General features: G+C 36.9%; 1 protein-coding gene across 1 annotated transcript in view; it reads right to left on the bottom strand.

Annotated features, from left to right (window-relative positions):
• Positions 1 to 17,775, bottom strand: part of CFH (complement factor H) — a 35,203-nt gene extending 17,428 nt beyond the window's left edge. The window contains exons 1-9 of the mRNA XM_074152414.1: positions 17,657 to 17,775; positions 13,689 to 13,874; positions 11,682 to 11,787; positions 10,272 to 10,348; positions 9,357 to 9,551; positions 7,481 to 7,651; positions 4,173 to 4,352; positions 2,786 to 2,986; positions 1,464 to 1,640 (exon numbers count right to left, since the gene is read on the bottom strand). Of these exons, the coding sequence (XP_074008515.1) occupies positions 1,464 to 1,640; positions 2,786 to 2,986; positions 4,173 to 4,352; positions 7,481 to 7,651; positions 9,357 to 9,551; positions 10,272 to 10,348; positions 11,682 to 11,787; positions 13,689 to 13,874; positions 17,657 to 17,717 (1,354 nt within the window). The 5' untranslated portion in view covers positions 17,718 to 17,775. The remainder of the gene's footprint in view (positions 1 to 1,463; positions 1,641 to 2,785; positions 2,987 to 4,172; positions 4,353 to 7,480; positions 7,652 to 9,356; positions 9,552 to 10,271; positions 10,349 to 11,681; positions 11,788 to 13,688; positions 13,875 to 17,656) is intronic.
• Between the last annotated feature and the right edge of the window lie 855 nt (positions 17,776 to 18,630).

The following is an 18,630-nucleotide window of genomic DNA, read 5'->3' as shown; positions in this document are numbered from 1 at the left end:
GGTTTTTTGCTTCTGCATCAAACTCTCTTTCTGGGGGACAACTGGACACTGAAAAGTCAAAGTTCACAGTTACCAACTCATGCAGTACAAACAGGAATGGACAGGGGCTTGATTTGCAGCAATCCTGCAAGCTTCCAAAACTGTACGTCCTCATCTGGTCTTCACTAGAAATGAAATTCATGTTGGGCATGCTCTGCACTACACAGGCATAAAGAGGACCTTCTGTCTGTACTGCAAGGGGACACTCTTCTACCAGAGAGAAATCATTCAGAGTGCACATACTGCAGGACTTTGTAGCAAAGGACCCCTTCTTGTGCATTAAAACACTAGCGCAGACAGACCCAATGCTGTAACTGATTTCACATCACTTGGAATACATTGTTTAAGCCAGTCTAAATGGATGGAAACCAGTCATCTTGGTTGGATGTTATGGTCTTGTATTCTGAAAGAAAACTTTCATTGTATATTAAATTCTTTACTAATAAATTATTCTGAGAAGGAGTTTCTTCATTTTAAGAAATTAAAACAAATAGCAATATTTGTGCATCAGAGAGTCAAGTAAATAAAAATATGAAAAAAAAGACTGATGAACATTGGATGTATTTGAGGATGTATTTGAATGCTGTGAGTAAAGCTAATGATATTTTAGTGCAACAGCTTCAAAAGTTTAAATTTCACATCAAATTTTTTTGTATTTATACTAGTGACGCCCACGGCTGCCTAACAGTAGGAATTATAAAAATTTATTTTGCTTGCTAATTGCTATGTCAAAATCTCAGTAGGTGGTGGTCCAAAACATTCTATGGTCGGCTTCTCTATCAGGGTGGAATTGTTTCCTAAAAACCAATTTTTACAGTCCATGAAAAGTTAGGTTGAATTATTTCTTTTGTCCATATGAAATCATTATCTAAAGTATTTAAAGTTCCTGTGAGACATTTTAGCAATTTCAGGCTTGGTGCAAGTCAGGAACAAAAGCTGGAAACACATTTAAGAGAGGTAACCTTCTTATTGTTCCTCCCTTCCATTATGACACCAACTGGCAAGAGAAACAGGGATCAGGTGGCATAGTGAGAGACTGAAATGAGACAAGAAATTACAGATAGGCTGCGCAAGGGGAATGACTACTATTTATTATATTACTGCACAGCTATATTATAACAAGATTTCACTAGTGAAGACAAAGTGACCATGACTCCCATCCCAGAACTTACATTCTAGGAGATCTGAATGAGCCACATGTGGACAATTTAAAGGGTTACATTCTGCACATTTGTATAGTTACTGACCTCAGCGGCATACAGGGCCATGAGAGCTGCATGAGCCAGCTGAGAGAATCACAGCATTGTGTTTCAGTTGTACAGCCCCTAGACTTAGAGTTATTAAGCAGAGGATTAATGTAGGTGATGTAATGATGGATTTACTGGTTTTAGCTAGAAACCTCAACAAAATACAAGCACACTCACTATTACGGACACATCTTGGAGGAGGTGACCAGCCATCCTTTGTGCATGTGACTTCTCCATCTTCCTGTTCAGTATGAAAGTCATCGTTGCATCTATAATTAAGTTTTTCACCTTCTTTATAAGCATGCTGTCTATGTAAGAAATAACCATTTTCCAGATATCCAACATCGCATTCTTCTAAAGAAGGAAGGTAAATGCATTTAACCACAGTAATTTGTACAGCAAGAACTAAGGTAAGTTAATTCTTAGGAAGACAGTTACCAAAAAAGGGTCTCCTAGCACATTTCTGTATTCTTCTATCCCAAAAAGACATTTGTGTTTAAACCTGAATGAAAGCATGTTTTGTTTCACTGCCCTAAAAATCAACGAACCACATGAACAGGAGTGCCAGTCACCACATAAAGTGCCAAGAAGTGGTCTAGTAAACAATATTGCTTACCTTGCACTCATAAGCAAAGCTAGCTAACTTTAGTGCATCTAGCATCTTGTACACCAGCTCTGGTTTGGTCTGCTATGTCTCTAAAATGTTGATGTTTGCCCTGAGTGATTTTCAGCATTTGCCTCCAGGAGATTTTATCACTTTTGTGCAAATGTATCAGCCTCTCAAACAAGCTCTAGAGATTTTTGCAACAGCTAAGCACTCTGGCTCTACAGCATCCTGTGCCCCCAAGAGCCCAGACACAAGGAAGACGGCTGACAAAATGCTATAGCTGTATTACTTGAGTAACTGGTCTTTTCCTCTGGGGAGAACTCCACTCATTCCCTGCACTGAGCACCACTCCACTGAGGGCAACAGGGAAAGATCGACTTTTTGTAACCCACTTCCAAGCCCTACTTCCTTTCCTACCAAGTAGGTAGGAACTTTTCTGTGACTGAAGATGTGCGTTAGGAAAGGAGGTTGCAGCTCACTACTTTAAATCTATTTTCTATAGTTCAGTCATTAAGTCAGTGTATCTGGATCTCTTGCTGATGCCATGCTCACTTTCAGCTTATTGCAAGAGTGTGCTACCTTCTCAGCTCCAAAAGTTATCCAAAGGGACCAGGCAATGGACCTTAATCTCATGGATAGTTTCAGGAGTAAAGAATCTCCGAAATCCAAAAGCATCATTTCAGCTTTACTCACTTAGAGTGTCACTTACCAGCAGACAGTTTGAGCTCTGTAGATAGGATGACAGTCTGGGTGCAGTTCCAGTGGTCAACTAAAGCAGTTCTACTTTAACAAACTGTTCTTTGTTCCGTCTTGTGCTCCATCGGCACAATTTCTGCTGCACAGACTTTTGATAATGATAACAGAATTAAGCATATAGTGGAAATGTACTTACTGAGGCATTTTGGCTGTGGCGACCAGCCCCTTTCAGAACAGACCATGTGAACCCAGGAGTGTCCACTCGGGGTTGAATAACCAGAATTGCAGCTGTAAGTAGCCTGCTGCCCAGGCCTCATTGGAAAGTAAAGGTGTTTTCCGTACTCCAGTGATCTGCTTAACCTGCCATTTTCTATAACTGGGTAGTCACATGGTTTCTCTTGAAATAGAATATAACGGTAACAATATCAACACATGCATGACAAAAAGATCAGAACACAATTAATTCAGATTCAGCTTAATCATCTGAGTGTTTTCTGAAACTGACAGAATCAGGACTGTACACCTTGGCAGATCCTAAGGAGTGCAGGAACAATTGCACTCTGCTTCTGCTGTCTTTGTCATTACCTATACCTATGTTGGTTCCTTCCGTTTCCACTGCAACCAACAGAAATCCAGTCAATATTCTTAGTGGACTCCAGAGGCTGATTCATGAGAGCAAATCTAAGTATTTATTCTAGAGTGAGATAACACTGTTTTTGTAGAGTGTCTTTACTAAATTTACTTTACTGACCATGATGGGAGCCCAGACAGCTAGCTCAGATATAGACAGTGAACTGTGGACTCTTAAAATTGAGATGACTCCTGTACCATTTTCATTTGTAACTTTTGGGATTCTGCACCAAAAGCTCTTTCTAGCTCTTCTCATTTTTATTTTAAAACGATGGTGTTTTTCTTTTGTTCTCTCAGTTCCTCAAAAGAACTGATCCTTTTCAGGGACAAGTCAAGGATAGAAGGAGGACATTCCCAAAAACTTTCATTTAAGTTAGCCCAGGGTGACCTACTTGGCCATGGCAGGTAGGTTCCTCCTTAAGTGCTCTGACCCAGACAGCCTACATGCTGGGAAGGGGAGACCACCCACTGGACAGACCAGGTTATAATAGGTAGAATAAAACCGATTGTCCATAATACACCTACATACAACTGCAAGTAAAAATCTAAAGCTGTGACAATTATGATGAAAGTTACCTTCCTACCATTACCTATGTTTTGGTTTGGATACTTTAACACTCACTATCCTCTTATCTTGACTGTCATTCTACTCCTCAGGTGGCCCACAAATCTTCCTGACAGGGAGCTGACTATAACACTTTTTAACACATATTTTCACAAATATAATATTAGATAATACCTGTGTTTATAAACATAATGTAAACATAGATTATAGCTTGTTTTTATAGATGATTTTTCTAAACCATCAAATTAAGCTTTACATCACAAAGAAACACAATGAATAAGCAACTCTCATTTCTCCTGCTTCTTTAAGTTTTTCTCTTGACCTCTTTTTCTCTGAGATATTTTCAACAGCTCTACATGTTGCATCTTCATTCATGAGAGCTACTTACGGACACAACCTGGATCAGGCACCCAGCCATTCTTGGTGCATTCAGCTGTGTTTTTGCCAGTCAATGTTTTAAAACGATATCCAGGATTACACTGTACTGTGATTGTATCACCTTCTCTATAGTTGTCTTCTTGAGGTCTGAAGTTCCCATTGGGAATTCTTGGAGGAAAGCATAAAATTTCTAAATAAAAAGAGAAAAAATGGATGCTAATTTGAAAAATATGTTTAAATTTATTGCATAAGTTCTTATTTTCATCATATATTGACCATAACTGCATAAAATTATTAAAAATATGTTTCTTAGGGCAAAGACAAGGTTACATTTCTTTCCCATTCTTAGAAATGTATGATTCTGTAAGATAAGAGTGACAGCTGTTACTGACGTCATGCTAATTAGAAGATTAAAACTTAATTGCAAAGAGAATGGTTGGAGCAAGAGCCAGCGATGATCAAACTGAATTTGACTAATTTTCTCCAGCAGGTCACTCCACAGCTGGAGCTCAAAATTATCTACGCTGGCCTCATTCACAGCTCGCCTGGGCTGGTTTATGGACACTGTCCCAAAGGAGGAGAGGTTCACTGGCAGGTCCTAAATGGAGAAATAACTATACTTAACTGGGAACTGATTATTCAAAGGCTGTGGGATTAAGATTAGGGTCTTGTACTGGCACTGGAATAATTTCAACAACTGAGAAAGGACAAGATTGGTAATCTAAAAAGCTCGTGATATCTTTATGCTCAGAGAAGCCAGGCAAACATGTTAGTTATAAACCGGAGCCTGTCTTCTGGGGTTCTTTGTATTTTACTTCCAATTTAGAAAATATCACCAAGACACTCAGGGCTGGGAGGGGATGACTATAAGCTAACTACAGGCTGATACTGCTGTGGAATGAAGGTGGGCAAATCAGCTGTATGCAGGTACTGCTGAATCATCTAGGTTCAGTGGTAAGTCAAGTTCCAGAACCACTATTTGAATATATCCCGAATATCAGAGCCCAGTATATCAGTGTCTGAAAGAATGATATGTTTGGTACTTCTCAAAAGTAGTATGTTGCTAAACCATAGACAATGCATATTAATTAGTATCATTACTAATCTTGAAGCAGAAAGGTCAGGAACTGAGTGGGCACTAAGACTGACTACTCTTTTTTTTCTAAAGCAGTCTTTCTGGAAGAGGTCCTAGGAAGGTGGGTGGTACATAAAAGCCTACAATGTTGTCCTGTTGCTAACATTTTTTTCCAGTTTCAAGTGTTTGACAATTTCTTGAAGACAATTCAAGGTAGTAAAGATTTCCCGAAAATTCACATCAAACTGTTTCAACTGGGACATGACATGCATATTTCTGCTTGTGGGATATGGAAATTTAATTATAGTCTTTAAGTGATGTAGTTGAATGAAACTAAAGTAAAATCCTTAACCCAGAGGGCTGATGCCAAACAGGACTAGCCTCATAAATTATGGATTTGTCATCTTAACTGCTCAGAAGGCATTTGGGAGTTAGAAAGCAAGAGGGAGTTTTAGCAGTTTTAGATATGCTCAGACAATTTCTGGTGGGAAGTTTATTACCATGGATAATGTGGTTGTGCAATTAAAGCTCTGATGACATTAAATAACTTGTGGTCTTCATCATAGACTAAGGGTCATTGACAGTAGCAGGATTCATGCATACCATGTTACATTGGTCTCTGTTTATACATCACTTCATGTCCATGGTTATTAGGGTTAGTGAACTTCAAACCTAGGTTGTACACAATTCTTGGCATAATGGTAGAAAGTACTATTTTTCTCAGCTTTATGTAAAATCCAGCACTGCAATTCCATTGTGATTTTCAGCTTAGACACATACAGCCACCAATGGACTATTTATACTTCTGAAACTGGACTACTTCACATTTGCTTGAACTCCTTTGGAACCGACCGTGCCAACTTCAGATTATTCTTCCTATAACACTACCTTACTATTTCAGAAGAACTCTCGAAAGGCCGCTTACAAACTTAAGTCAGGATTTTAATTTGAAAGATACTTTGAAAGATACTTTTGTAATTTCCAGTCACTTCTGAAAGGTTGCACAGTACACTAACAATTTCTTACTAAGTTCTGTCAGTGAAATAGGGATCATTTTTTTTTAATTGTTCCTCTTTGGTTGGAACTGCTTGATCAGAACTAGTAGTCTGGAAATCTCAAGAATGGATGTAATAACTAGCAACCAGGTGCTCAGTCTGCTCAAACTACAATAAGACTCATCAGGATACTCAAACAAAATGCAGAGGTCAGTAAAGTAGGTCAAGCAAACTTCCATTGTCTCAAATGCTCATACAGGATGAGATGCTGAGTGGTATTTTACTGAGTGGTTAGTCCTATGATTACAAGTAGCAGTCTTGGCTATGGTGACACAGCATCTCAACTACCGAACACAGAAGACCTGAAAATGCATTAACTTGTGTCTCCCCCTCAAAGAACTGCTTGTGATTCATAAGTAGGTCATCAGGCTAAGACTATTAGCTTCCCCCAAATTTATTCATACTGCTGCAATTCATATGGTATCAAAGATATATTTCTTTACCCAGTCTTCCAACATACAGCACGACTGACTTGTACCAGTTACATTCATGTTAAACACACTTAAAAAGGTATTGAGACTTGATGTGAAGACAATAGGACTTCAAAAACCATACAAATTCTCTAAGAAGTTAGTTTCAATTGTTAATTTTCCCATGCCATTAAAAATTTCAGGTTCCTTCTGTAGTTTGAATTTCTCTGGTATTAATACTTTTATTTCCTGCTTGCTTAAATATTCTTTTTATTGTCTGATTTTTCTATTCCTTAGATAAAACATTTTTATTGTATTTTGTAGATGGTAAAGAGATTCAGCTTAGGCTTCCTATTTTTCCAAATTAGGATTTTTTTCTAACTCAAGGAACCTTCTTCTTATGTTCTCCCCACTAATTCAGAAGCGCATAAAAAAAGAATAAAAAACCAACAGCTACTAATGCTGCATAAGGTATTTTAGCATCAATCTCATTTATGCAGTATACTGTAGCAATGTTGCTTTGTGGACCTATTTAATTACACTCTGAAAAGACTGAATTAACTGCTTTTGCTACTGCTCTCCACAGAAAACTCTTGCCCAATTGTTTGGTCCCTGGAACATGTAATCCTTCCACAATATCCCACAATATCCCCTTCCTGGGATATTCATCAGACGTGGACGGATTTCTTTTGTTATGAATAAACTTTTGGTCATTACTGATCCCTGAAGTTACTTCCTAACACAACAAATATCCAAAATAACTTTAGGTAAGACTAACCAGTGCAATAGGGGGTTGGTTTCCATCCTGATTCAGTACATAGTGCATCTGCTCTTTCACCATATCTGTATCCTTCATCACAGGCAAACTGTAGTAGTTCAGATTCCTTGTAAGATGCCTTTGGAGAACGTACGTATCCATGCAGAATATTTGGCACACTACAGATAATCTCTGAAATTGAGAAAGAAAATCCATATATTTTATATTTATTTGCTGAGAATAAATGCCTATCAAAATAAAATGTAGGGGTTTTTCATTTGACTCCACAAAAACATTTGCATTTGGAAACTGTTTGAAATTTATTTGAGAACTCTTCAATGACCTGATTGTGGGTGCCAGGTAGAAAGTGTGGTGTAGCACAGCATCAATAGCAAATGGGTTCATAAGATAGATTTCAGGGCTTTGCTTTGGATTTTAATGGATCTCATAATCAATATATAAGGCAGAGGACATTCTAAAATAAGCAACTAGGGTAGCTGAAATTTAGGATTTTCCATTTTTCAGCTATTTTCATTTCCTTGTAATTTCCAGCAAATCTGAAGCTCTCTCATAGCCAGTAGACAATTTAAGTCATGGCATCAACAGAAAAAGAGAATGAAACTATCTGGAAAACTGACACTAGAATTCTTCACTAAGAAGCATAAAAGAACCTCAGCATCCCCAGCTCCTTGCTGGGACAGGGTGTGGTCGACTGTCTGAAAAGTAGTTTTGCAGAAAAAAAAATCTTGGCAGTCCTGATGGACAAGTTGAACAGGGGCCAGCAATGTGCCTTTGCAGCAAACAAAGAAAACAGAGGCCTGGGCTCCACTGGGAAGAGTGTTGCTGGCAGGTCAAAAGAGGTGATCCTTCCTTTCTACTCAGCTCTGGTCAGACCACATCTGGAGTCCTGTGTCCAGGTCTGAGCTCCCCAGTACAGAAAAGACATGGACATACTGTCCAATGAAGGGACATGAAGATAATTAAGGAACTGGAAAAACTGACAGATAAAGAGAGGCTTAGAAAGTCTAGAGAAAAGAAGGCTTGGGGGGAGGGAGGATCTTTTTAATATGCATATGTATAAATTGCTTACTGTGGTAGGGCAGCAGAAGTAAAGATGAGGGAGCCAAACCCTTGCCATTGGCACCCAGCGACAAGATGAGAAGCAATGGGCACAAATTGAAATACAGCAAATACCACTTAAATATAGGAAAACATTTTTACTTAAGAGTGGTCAAACACTGGAATGGGTTACCCAGAGAGGCTGTGGAGCCTACATCTTTGGAAATGTTCAAAAGCTAACTGGACATGGTCTTGAGCAATTTGCCCTAGCTGACTGCTTTGAGGGACCTTCAGAGGTCCCTTCCAGCCTCATCTATTCTGTGATTCTGTGGTTCTGCAAAAACTAATCATGACTTATCTTTCTAACTTGTCAAAGCACATTAGTCTGAAGAAAGAAAAACCCATCATGATTTCTTTGTATTTTATATACCCTAAGAACATGAGTGATTAAAATCATACTTGTTTTTAAACTTGGCTCAGGTAGATTCAAAATTGTTTGTAATTACTTTGGGAAAATCAACGCTGAAGTGATTGAATCTTAGACATACCAAAGCTAGTTTCAAAGAAATTGACTGCAGCCTGGCAAAACATACAGCTTGTAGTGAAAATGTGGAAAAAACAGATGATCCGTTATGACTACATTAGCATCCAATATTCTCTGATTTCTCTTTCTTGTCCTACTCCTTCCGCATACATGCAATGGAGATTGCTTACAGAAAAACTATGCTTAATTGCTGTGAAATAAAGTGAAAGCTTTGTAGTTTTCCATATGGTAACCAGTCCTTAAAAGTCTGTGAGAATAAAGCTTAATTACAGATAATAAATAGTATTCTTTTACCTTGGCACCAAGGCACATCACTACTCCATTTTCCATCAGAAGAGCAAATTAATTCTTTAGATCCAACAAGTTGGTAGTTTTCATTACATTCAAAATTTATAAGCTGGCCAAAGGAATATTCTCGGCTTAGCTCAAATGCACCAGTCATAATTATTCTTCCATTTTCTGGTGCTTGTACAGGTGAACACTTTGCCACTGCAAAACAAAAGGAAGGGAAGGGAAGGGAAGGGAAGGGAAGGGAAGGGAAGGGAAGGGAAGGGAAGGGAAGGGAAGGGAAGGGAAGGGAAGGGAAGGGAAGGGAAGGGAAGGGAAGGGAAGGGAAGGGAAGGGAAGGGAAGGGAAGGGGAAAAGCCATTTTGAGATCTATTCTGTAAAATAAACGGACACAAAAATTTAAAATGCAGAAAACTCAGTAATTTACTTATGCATTTTAAAAATATGCACTCTTGTTATGTATTCAGATACCATTTACAACAAATACAATACACAACCCTAAGCAAAAAGACTGACTTAGGAGGAAACTTGTAGTCTGGCTACAACAAAATCTTAATGGCTAGGATATTCATAAGGGCATAGGAGAAAACTAGTGAAAAACCACACATACTTTCACATACAACCCAAATGCCTCACCCCAGCTGTTTTCGTAACCACATTTTGCAGACATCTACTCTATCAGGGCCTTTAGGTGACAGCTTTAAGACCATCTGTGGCTGACAAGACTCTGTTTTGAGAATGCTTTTTAAGAAAAGCTTGAGTGCTTAATGGCTGAGTAGTCATTGAAGAGTTTCACTGCTGCATAACTTGAATTTAAACATGTGAATTAATACTAGTAGGGAGATCACAGACTATTTCTAGGTAGTATCAGACAGACAAAAAGACAGTTTGATAAAGAATTAAATGTCAAACTCCATTTACCTTCACAGTGAGGGATGTCATTGCTCCATCCATCTGCCTGACACTCACGGTAATTTCTTTGGCTGAGCATCCGGTATCTTACCGAATAAAAAAGTAAACAATGCTAAAATACAGTCTCATGTGACAAAACCAGCAGTGTTGCTGTTTTTGAAGCAAAGGAAGTAGGTATCATATGTTCTATCACAGACTAACCAAAACGTGACAAAACCTAGTAAGTTTTTGTTCTGTCTCTTCCCCATTTTGTTTCTTTTAATTGCATATGGCAAGAAAAAAGAAAAAATCAGAAAGTAGGAAGTAATCAGTAAGATGTCTTCTTCATTGCAGAGATAGCAAGCTTTGGTTACGTAACAAATAACCTAGGAGTAATTTACACAATCAGTAGAAAGCAGAGTAAAACTCCAGTTGCCTGTGCTCTAGTATGACTGAAAGCCATGTGGCAACATCAAAATAGGACTTAATCCAAACCATATGCACCTCTTGCTTTGATGAGCTAGTATTACCTTAGGTTTGAAAGCAACATGGCCACAATGCCATGGCTTCTGCTTTGTCTGAAATGTAGTCAGAAGAAGCACAGCTAGTCTGAAATGACAGTGAAGAAGAGTCTGAACTTAAGGGAGTAAGTAGAATACTGATTTTGGAACTTTTTGTGGAACTCAGACTAGAATCCAGCAATACAAAGACTGCAAAAACATGGCTAAACCACTGTACCTTGCTTATAGCTGATTTGCCTTTCAAGAGGAAAGAATCCAGTCATAGGCATACTTAACTAAGCACAGTACTATATATTTGCCTTGCAGCAGTTTTTATTGGAGAAAATGAATAGAGGAGGAAGAGAGTATTTCTTCCAAGCAGTCAATGAAGACATGTTAGTGAGTCTACCAGAAATGTCTTCCGTTGAACATTTTTTGCAATACATTTTACTTCATAATGCACAAAAATGATTTAAGCAAGAATGATAAGTTGTGGTTCTGAATAGGAGACTCTGTTGCATGGCCTAATGACTTAGCTAACATAATTGCATCATGACTGCCTACTGAGAGCACTGATTTCAGCATACGAATCTGCACTCCATCTGAACTGGCTGGCTAGTGGAGTCATGAGGCAGCTTTACTCACTATTTTTGTTTTCTACTTGGACAGCCATGATTTCAAGTTAGCTACAGCCTTATGCATTTTAGACGCTTTGGATGACAGCTTCAGGCACATGAGTTCAGTTACTCCAATAGCACCAGACATAAGAAAGATTTATCATTAGTATTACAGTAATGGCAGAAATTTAAATTAAACAATAACCAAGCATTAAATATCAGTAAGTTGCAGTTGCATTACAGACATAAAATTCATAACTGACACTTCTTTTAACATTAACACCTTATGTTAACTCCTATATATTGAATTAAGTAAGTATTACCCTTCATTACATCTGTACTCAACTCTGGCACCAAATACAAATTCACTTCCACTGGTAAGTTCAAAGAAACCAAACTCAGTATCTCCAGGATGTCCACAGGGCTTATCTGGTTAAAAAAAAAAAAAAAAAAGAAGAAAAATCTCCTTACACCATATAGAGGAATGGGAAAGTATGAAAGACAGTATTTTTCTAGTAATAAATAGCAAGTATTTAAGCAATTATTTTGAAAGGACCTGAAAGGACCTTTCAAAAATTCAAAAATGCTCAGCATTAGCTTGATTAACCCCCCCTTTTTTAATCACTATCTTTAATGAGAACATATTAGACTAAGAATCTGCTGATTGTTAAAAAAACCAACCAACAACTAAACAACAAACAAAAAAGCAAATTAGCAGGTTTTATTCCTTTAAAAAGGCTGAGCTCATCTTAAGTCTTATGACAAATTTAATGGCAGGACGTAACTTCAGCTTTTCATACAACTTGTGACATAAACTGGTTCTAAGCTTCCACTACAGAATCCATCCATGATTGGAAATGAAATTTCCTCAATCTAGTGGAGATTGTACTGAGTAAAGAGGTACGATCTAAGGCCACAGGAGTCTTTTGGTCCTCAGTCCTCTCTGTTCATTGCACTGCATTGGACTTTTCTTGTGGCCTGGCCCTGACTATTTCCCCTCGATTTCCAAAAGAATTGCAAAGATGAACACACCATCCGTCTCATTCATCCACTTTTGATGTTAGAATATGGACTGCAAAATAAATTGCATAGCTAAAACCTATTAGGCCTCCTCAGAAGAAATATTTCCTGGTCCCTGTCAACCTAGGCAATTTCATTTCTTGGAGTGTATCAACATCCTTGTTTTCTCCAAGGAAGAGGTGTCTGAGTGGCCCTAAACCTGCTCCAGTGTCATTCAGAGAAAATAGACAACCTAATGATCAGTTTTGCTGTCTAGTATGGCCCATCCTGAAAGGGAACATGATCACTTAACCTGTGGCGGACCATCCCTTTTCTCCTTCCCCCTGAATCTTGCCAGTGTCGTTCACTTGGTGGCAGCATTTACTAAAATATGTTACTAAAAAGCAACACCAAATTTTGTATAATTTGAAAGATCTGCGTTCACTGAATACTTATACAAATACATATAAAAACTGAGAAGGTGACTAAATAAAAAATGCAAAAGAAACTAGTGACAACTTTATTAATTAATTTTTACTGATGATTTGTACTCATGTCTAAACAACACCTGGGACTTAATTTTATATTATCAAACCAAGCATTTATATGCTACTAGTAAAAATTTTAGGCATGTAAGTAAAAAATCTTGTGTGTCTAAAATTTCTTTGTATTTAAAACTCATTATTACAGAAAAAAAGAATCTCCTGACTAACAATAATAAACTTCAATTTCTTCACTAATGAATTCTGTGTGAGTGAGATACTTCTAAACTCCTAGCACAGTATACTAGAGATTATAAATAGCAGCTCTCATCATAATCATGAATTTTCCTTCACAGATTAAAATAGGAGGCAGGGAAAGAGAATTTCCAACTTCCAAGAAATTATATCTTCCATAGAACTAGCTGAATATACTGAGAAGAAGACAATACTTTCTATTGACTCGCATTCAGAAGCTAGGTTAGTGCTTTATTCTGATTACACTGTAAATTTCATCCACATTAGACTTTTTCTAAAATTTTGGAAGCAAGCTCCTAATAATTTAATAACTTAACTTACTAACTTAACATTAATCAGGTTAGTAAGACTGGCCTAGAGTAAGATCTTCTCCTGTGAATAAAAAAAAAAAAAAGATAATCCTTTGATCTGGAGAAAAGGAACTTCCAAAAATGTTTCCTTATGCATACATACTCTTTAGGACGATATTTCAAAGGATGCTGAAATAAGTAAGTTACACGTAAAGATACAATGGCAATTTCACATTGACATCACTAGCGAGGAATATGATCTATTGGGTCAAATGTTTGCACGTATTTTTGCATAAATACTTACTTACGCATTCCGTCACCGGGAGCTGTTGCTTCCATGCTCCATCAGCACACTCAAACACGATTCTTCCAAGTTTAATATATCCAGGCCGACATTTGTATGTTACTCGAGTACCGTGTGGATAGGGAGGTTGCTCCCATCTTTCAGTAGGCACTTCCTTAACCCTCCTAGGAGGAGGTTCTTTACAAGCTAAAAATTGTAAATTAAAATATTGGTGACTTAAGCACATGCTAGAAATGGCAAAATAATTTTACAATAGAAAATATATCAAGAAATCTTGGGGACATTTGTGATCAAACGAGCATATGTTTTCTACTTAATCATCTCAAATAGGAAACTGCCAAGAATCCACATTTTGTAGGAATATGAACAGACATTTAGAAGGACATAAGAATAGTCAAGCAAGTACCAAAAAACCACATGGGATGGTCATAATTCATGCAATAGATTTTAGTTACAAAAGTTTAGATGAGATTAGTGCCCTGGTTCTAACCACAGACATCTCTTATTCTTCCATATGCAGGAGCTCCCCCATGCCTGTCCTTCCGTTACCATGGAGAACAACTCTGTGCCCTCTGTAGAGTTTCCTTTCAAGCTATTTTCTTCTGCAGCCACCACCACCCTTACTGACATTAACTTCATGTGTCATTTGATCACATTCTGCCAAATCTCCCCTCACCTTTGCATTGTCTAAAATTTCTCTCCAGGCAGAGATCACTGGATATTCCAAAACTTATTTCCTCCTGACCATAAGATTACTTCTTATGATAAGTTACTTATTACACAATGTAATTAATTCTGAGAATTCTGAGACCTTTGTGAGTTTAAAAAAACATTTTGACTCAATTTGGGGGGTGGATGGTGTTGTCTTGTATTTCTCATTAGCTCGGTATTATACAGTCATTTCCCAAAAGCTCCTTCCTGGGCCATGTTCAGCATCCATGAAATGTACAGATAAGCCCATATGAATTAGAAGAAATGAGCCTGAATCAATTTTATTAAGAAGTTCCTCAACAGCTTGAGAATGTGAAAAATCAGAGTAAAGGGGAAAGAAAAACCATGGGAGATGTTAATGAAAGACTAAATGATCTTTGTGAAGAAACATTTCATTGTTGCTCTGTATAATAATTGACCTAATTACAGTGAATAATTCTCTGTGCTTGGGTGACTGAAATGTACTGATTTTAAAGAGTAACAGTCTGGACAGTCTAGCTAATTAGATGCCATGAAGTCTGTTTTACATCTGAAGATGAAAGGTGAGAATTAATCAAGAATAAATAAAACAAGCTCTGAGAAACAAAGTCTTGGAAAAGAAATGAAACCTCTGCATAGAAAATAAATGGGAGAAGAAATGTCCACCAGGGAAGGAAATTTCTTGGTGAGTAGATTCATTATTCAGTAGAGACCTGGCACAAAAGCCCTCTCACTGGTTTTTTATAAGGCCACAGGTTTGAGAAAGCAGCAATACTCTCACTGGAAGCTTTCCTATGGATTGTCCAGGTGCTGCCTGAAAGTGAGACAACAGGAAAAGTACCGAGTATCTTTCCTCATGCGAGGGATGTGGAGCTATGGCTTGCTGAACTGAACTGTGGAAATCACAACCAGAGATTAAGTACCCTTGAAAATTTACTGTTTTAATTTCAGTCAGTGAAGTACCTACCAAATTAGAGGCATAATTTTAGAAAACTGGTTAAAAATCAGGAAAAAGATTTGTTACAAGAAAAAAAAAAATGTATAATTTAAGTGTTCTGTAGCTATGACAATTTCAAAATATAAAGAAACAAATGTAGCCAGAAGTAGACAAGCTTTGATGATACTGCTGAGGTACTAAAGGAAGAGTATGCCCACACGTTCACATTTTTTCTAACTACTTTAATAAATATGCTCCCACCTACGAATAGCATCCGAGTAAAAGTTATTGCTTCTGTCCACTAGAGGGTACCATACTACTTTCGAAAAGAGTAGTAGGGACTTAGCAAGACTAAGACACATTCACTTTTTGATAACGTTTTGCAAAATACAGGAATAAGCAAGACAAACGCAACTCCTGTAGCTAGTTCTGTCTTACAAATGTTAGTTTACACCACAAAGTTCTTTGTAATGGTGAGAAAAGGAATTTTTCTAATTCTACGTATTTTTCATTAGAGATCATTAAAATTAGTGCTTTCAGTTTGCAAGCTGAGAAAGCACACTGAATTCTATGATCTAAAAAATAAGCTATTTAGTACAGGGAGGGCTTTTCTGCTCTAGTCCTCCCTTACTTCTGAGCTGTATTACATTTTTATTGTCTGCTGTGCAGAACGAGGTCTCTTAACTCCTCCTTGTTCACATTTAAAAAAGAAAAAAAAAAAGAAAAAAATGCACAAAAGATAATCTCCTGATAATCTCTTCATGATTACTAAGACCTACTTCTTTCTGGGTGTTATTTCAACACTCTCTGTTCTTTACCACTGTTGCCCTGATGTCAAACTATGTGTTACCATCAAGCGTCACAGAATGTGTATGTATTTCTGACTACAGCTAATTTTTTTTTTTTTTTAATGCAGTTTCTTAGTAGCTTCAGAAGAAGAAATCTGCTGACAGGACGTACTTCAAAACTATATTAATTATAGCATGCAGACCTCGTGTACTCACCCAAATTGGGAGGGTTTTATTTTTATATTAGAAAGCATGCACTAAATATGTACCTTCAAATCTTTAATTCTAGCTCTCCTGGTCTCTCAAAAAAATCATTGAGTATTCATATGTCACTTGACCTCAGTTAGAAATAGCTCAAGCCACTTTCTTGCCACCACTATGCTAATAGCAACTTCCACAGAGTCAAGCACAAACTATGAATTCAAGTAGAAGTATTTTTCAGTCCTTGTGCAAAACCCCAGCTCTTGAACTCACATGGACTTTCAATATGAAGCTTGAACTAAGAATCCTGCATGACCCATGGTAATAGTTGTCCCAGATAAACCAAATATTGCTACATTCACATTCCTTTGCAATCTCTCTGATCTAAAGAAAGCATTGTGAAAAGGAAGTGCAGATTCAGGCAAACTTTCTTTTCAAATTCCAGGACTTTTCTGGACTTCTTTGCAAACAAATTAGACTTTATTAGTTACTTTGCAGCAGTATTTATTGTAAGTATATATAAAAAAAGATGATAAATTTCATTAATGTCCTGATTTTTCAATTTTTCAAAGTAAAATCCATCAGAATGTTTTGATTAATAAGGTATTAATAATCTTCACCTAAAATTAAAAAATACCTGACTGAGCAAAGACATACTAGCTCAAAAACACAGCACTCTTTCTGCAACGGTGTATGTAAAGAAACCCTGACAGAAACCAAAAGAATTAAATTACTAAATATACATTAAACAATATAAACACAATATCAAGAAAAATAAATTGAGCAGAGAGCGGAAAATATCAGAGGCTTCTGAAAAGATACCCAGAATAGTAGCTATCTCTTTAAACATGTACAAAAGCACACCTGTATCCATTTAATGGATTAAAACCTCTGTCAGTCAACAGATATTGTGTAAGCTTTTCATTCCTCTTTCTCAGATTACCTCACAGATTATTCCAGACAGAAAGAAATGCATATTTACTGAATATTTTCTATTTCAATCTACCAGCTGTTTACAGGTTTTAGATGTTTGAAAAATTAACAAACATAGTTAATAACAAATGAGTTGTCTGCATGTAGTTTATAGGTATACTAAACATTAAGAATGTTGTGGAACAGATTAATAACAGCAGCAGTTATCCAAATAAATAAGCAAATAAATAATACCTATGACAGCATACTAGATACTAAAGGTGCTAAATATTGCCAGAAGAAATCTCGATTATTGTTGTCAGAAGTTCATTAAAATAGGCTACAATGCAAACATTTTATTTATGTATTTATGGTTTTATTTACCATCTTCACATACACTTTAAGAAAGGGTTTTTGGTTTTTTCTACATTGAAGCTTACCTCTTTCTGCAGTACAATACATCCAACATAAGAGCAGAGTTGTATAGCCGAGGAACGACATCCTAGAGATTCAGTAACTCAGCAAACACATTTAGTATTGTAGCCTACTTTTTTTGCTTACTTTGTGTTAATTCCACTCCTATTTTACTCACCAACTGCTCCAGGGACTGACCTTGCAAAGCATTTATACTCTGATTTCAGCAGTCACTTCCCCTAATCCTCTTGCAACACATAAGTGTTTCTTTGTATTTTTGTCTGCTTTTATTTCAGTTGGTTTCAACATAGATCTTGAATGATATGCATATAGTAGAGAAGTTTATTTTTAACTAAGCATATAAGACATAAGGAATCACAACATAATTTATTTGTACAACTTCTTTTTGGATACCAAAAGAAATCAGCTTATCTGAATTTGGAAGGGATTTATATGAAAAAAAAAAAAAAATGAGGTATGATGTAAAAACAAGCAGACCGCAGGGAAGGACTGTGTCAAGCAAAATTGCCAGACATTTATTGATTTAATCATTTAGCAAACTTTGGAGAGGGAAAAAAAGAAAAAAGAAAAAAAAAAACAAAACAAAGTGACTTACTAACCCCACTGGTTCTTGTATAAGATAACAAACTATCCAGAGCAAAGGTAATGTACTTGATAAAATACTTGATAAAATAGACCTAGGTAATGTTGAAGCACTTGTTTCAGTATCACATGACAAGTGATAAGATGAAGATGTGAATGAATTGTAAGATGGATAATGAACTATCCAAAGCAAAGTAATAAGGATTGTCCTAAAAGAACAACTACGTGGCAAACTGGGCTAACAGAGGAACTCCTCATGGATTTATGTAAGCAACAGTCTTATTAATATTTTCATTAAATGTCTTGGCTTTATAATAACTGCACTCCAGTGGAAATGTGGATCATATGAAGAGAATTATTTGACACTAAGAATTAGATATAAAAATGTAAGAGTACA

Source organism: Numenius arquata, chromosome 8, assembly GCF_964106895.1.
Source record: "Numenius arquata chromosome 8, bNumArq3.hap1.1, whole genome shotgun sequence".
Lineage (NCBI taxonomy): Eukaryota > Metazoa > Chordata > Aves > Charadriiformes > Scolopacidae > Numenius > Numenius arquata.
This window is presented reverse-complemented; position numbering and strand designations above follow the sequence as displayed.